At 39.7% G+C, this 3,020-nt stretch overlaps 1 protein-coding gene across 1 annotated transcript; it reads right to left on the bottom strand.

The window, feature by feature from the left end:
* Positions 1-1,607: 1,607 nt before the first annotated feature.
* LOC111946446 (WEB family protein At4g27595, chloroplastic-like) lies at positions 1,608-2,750 on the bottom strand. Its single transcript, XM_023949759.1, has one exon. It carries the CDS (start codon positions 2,748-2,750, stop codon positions 1,608-1,610), a length of 1,143 nt encoding a protein of 380 aa, XP_023805527.1.
* Between the last annotated feature and the right edge of the window lie 270 nt (positions 2,751-3,020).

Genomic DNA, 3,020 nt, shown 5'->3' on the forward strand with positions numbered 1-3,020 from the left:
ATTATGTTTTGCAGCCCCCCAACCTAAAGTGTGAGCAAAATAAAAAGAAAATGAAAAAAGAAAATCCCTTTCAAGCCATTTATAAATGGCTTGAATGGGATTTTTTATTTTCTTTTTTGGGAGGTTAGTTAGATTGGAATTGACTATTCACACTTAATTTTCAAATAGATGTTGACTGCAGTGTGCACAGGCATTACCTCTGGACCTCAGAGGTAATGAGGGATGATCAGATAATGAGTTTGACCTTTCTGGAACAGAAGAGCTTGAAGCAATTTTCAACTGGAGCACAATCGTTGGTTAGACATGAAAACACAATTCCAGGAACAGCAGCTGCCTCCTCATATCTGAAACTTAAGGGGAAAAAGTGTCAGCTTGGTACAATCCTATTGCAAATCAATGGTAAATGGTAAATGGCATATACTTATATAGCGCTTTCTACCTTCTTTCGAAGGCCCAAAGCGCTTTACAGTCACAGTCCCATTCACCCATGCACACACACAGGCCCACTGATGGCGGCTCCGCTGCCAAACACTGGCGCCAACCTCCCACCAGAGGCAAGGTGGGGTTCAGTGTCTTGCCCAAGGACACTTCGACACATGGGCGTGCAAGGCGGGAATTAAACCTGCAATCTTACGATCATGGGTCGACCCCCCTACCGCTGCACCACGGCCGCCCCACCGCCAATGCAAACAGTTGAGTTAAAAAAATAATATATTTACATGAGATACATTTAATATTGCTATATTCATCAATCCCTAAACAGTTCTTTATCAACGTATAATAATCTTTTATACTTTAGAATAATCTTGTTTGGAAGACTATTTACTTTGACGTTTCATGCCAAAGAATTTTCAAGGACACTGCAGGGAGTTGAACCCCGTCTAGCTGAAGCCAGAGTACCATCTACCAGTGCCTTTTACTTTTTTGACTGAACATGGGCGGCAAAGAAAAACCTGGAGTCTAACCAGCATATATACCCTCTCCATTTCTATGGGCTTGGGACCATCACAGAAAGTTTGTGACTCTCTGAGGCTGGATTATATATGTTTTTTTTTTAATTTATTTTATGTTATTTGTTTTACTTTTTTATTATATACTAAAAACTATCTAGTTATTGTACATATATACATTTTTATAAATACATGGAAATAAAACCTCATACAGTTTTAATAAATGACTTGAAGTGAACACTTTTATTAAATGTATTCTAAAAATAAATGTTGTTGAAATATTTGTAAATGTTTTCCTGGATATTACCAGTGTGTTATGTAATTACATTTAGGAATCTTGATTTTCACTTTTTTTGTGTGTGTGTGGGGGGAAACTAGAGCACCCAGAGAAAACCCCACGCATGCATGGAAAGAACACGCCAATTTATCCATGCAGCCCATTTTTTAAATTAAAAACAAAATCCCAAAAAGTTTAACCCAATTACTGCAAATACTCCGACAAGCATCAAAACCCTGACCAATCTTGATTTAAATCTTTTCAATTTTTGGTGTGTGGGGGGAAACTAGAGCACCCAGAGAAAACCCCACGCATGCATGGAAAGAAAACGCCAATTTAACCATGCAGCCCGTTTTTTAAATTCTATGCAGTCGCTTACTTTACTTTTTCAAGCAAAACAATCTGCGCCAAAATTTGGTGAAGGAAAACCTCTTGACCTTCTTTCCTTTCTTTGGTTTCTCTTCTTCCACCTCTTCTACCTCAGCCTGTTGTTCTTTTTTCTCCCTGCTTTCGAGGTTCTTGACAGAAAGTTCCACTTGGATTTCCTGAAGATCTTTCTTCATTCCATCCCTCTCCTCAGCCCTTCCATCATTTTCTGTGTCAGGAGAGTTTGTTTTTCCAACCTCTGTTGTCTTTTCCCCAGTCTGGTCTTTGGGACTTATGGTTTCTCCCACTTTGGTGATGCATTCCTGATTCACAGAGTCAGTCTGGACAGAGACTGTTTTCTTCTCCTCAGCATCAGAGTCAGTCTGGACAGAGACTGTTTTCTTCTCTTTGTTTGCCTTCAGTTCTTCCAACTCCCGTTTTGCATCTTCTGCTTCTTTTTCCTTGAGTTTGTTCAGTTCAAGGAGTGCCCTTTTCTCATCTTCATGTGTCTTCAGTTGCTCTTTCAGCTCAACGATAGTGGATTCATGCTGAGCAGAGACCTCGAGTTTCTTGTTTAAGTCAGCATTTTCTTTCTCCAAATCTTCAACTTCGTCAACCAGAACTTGATTTTCTGCCTTTAGTTCCCGATTTTCTCCTTGAGACTCCTGATATTTTCTTTTAAGGTCCTCAAAGGCTTTATTGTTGTCTGGTTTGGGTCCTTTGCCTCCCTTTGCAGCCTTCTGCTCTTTTAAATCCTTAAGCTGCTGTTTCAGCTTTTTGATGTGAGCTTCATTTTTCTCAGTGATGTCCATTTGTTGGATCAACACGGCCTTGCATTCTTCCAGCTCCCAGACCATGTCAAGGTTGGCCTGTTTCAGGGTCAAATGTTCTTCTTTCGTCTGTTCTTTCTCTTTCTTTAAGTTTTTGAATTTCTCTCTCAACTCTTTGGTGTCAGTTGGAACAGTAAGTTCTTCCAGTTCTTTCTTCAATTGAGCATTTTCATGCTCAAGAGCTACGACCTTGGTAGAAAGACCCTGGCCTTTTTTGTCCTGGATGAGGTTTTCATGGGCCTTTTTCAGCGTGTTGAGTTCCTCCAGAACTTCACTGAGTTTTGGGCTTGGATTTTTGCGCCTGTTTGCCTTGGTTACACGGGGCATTTTTACCACTTGTTAGGTATAAAATAATAGGAATGACAAAGTTTACAGAAATTTTCAGAAACAAAAGCTTTTTGTCTCAGCAAGGAATGTGCTCCAAGTGCGTTTTCAAAAGACTCTTTCTAGAGCAATAACCTTGGATCTCTTCGACCACAGCAAATGTTTTGACTAGAATTCTGAGATGTATATCTGGACTAGAGTTCCCAATCTGCATGATGTCATATGAAATCATGTGATGTCATATGAAGTCATATGATTACCTAAATTAGCATC

The sequence above is a fragment of the Oryzias latipes genome, chromosome 2 (assembly GCF_002234675.1).
Source record: "Oryzias latipes chromosome 2, ASM223467v1".
Classification (NCBI taxonomy): Eukaryota; Metazoa; Chordata; class Actinopteri; order Beloniformes; family Adrianichthyidae; genus Oryzias; species Oryzias latipes.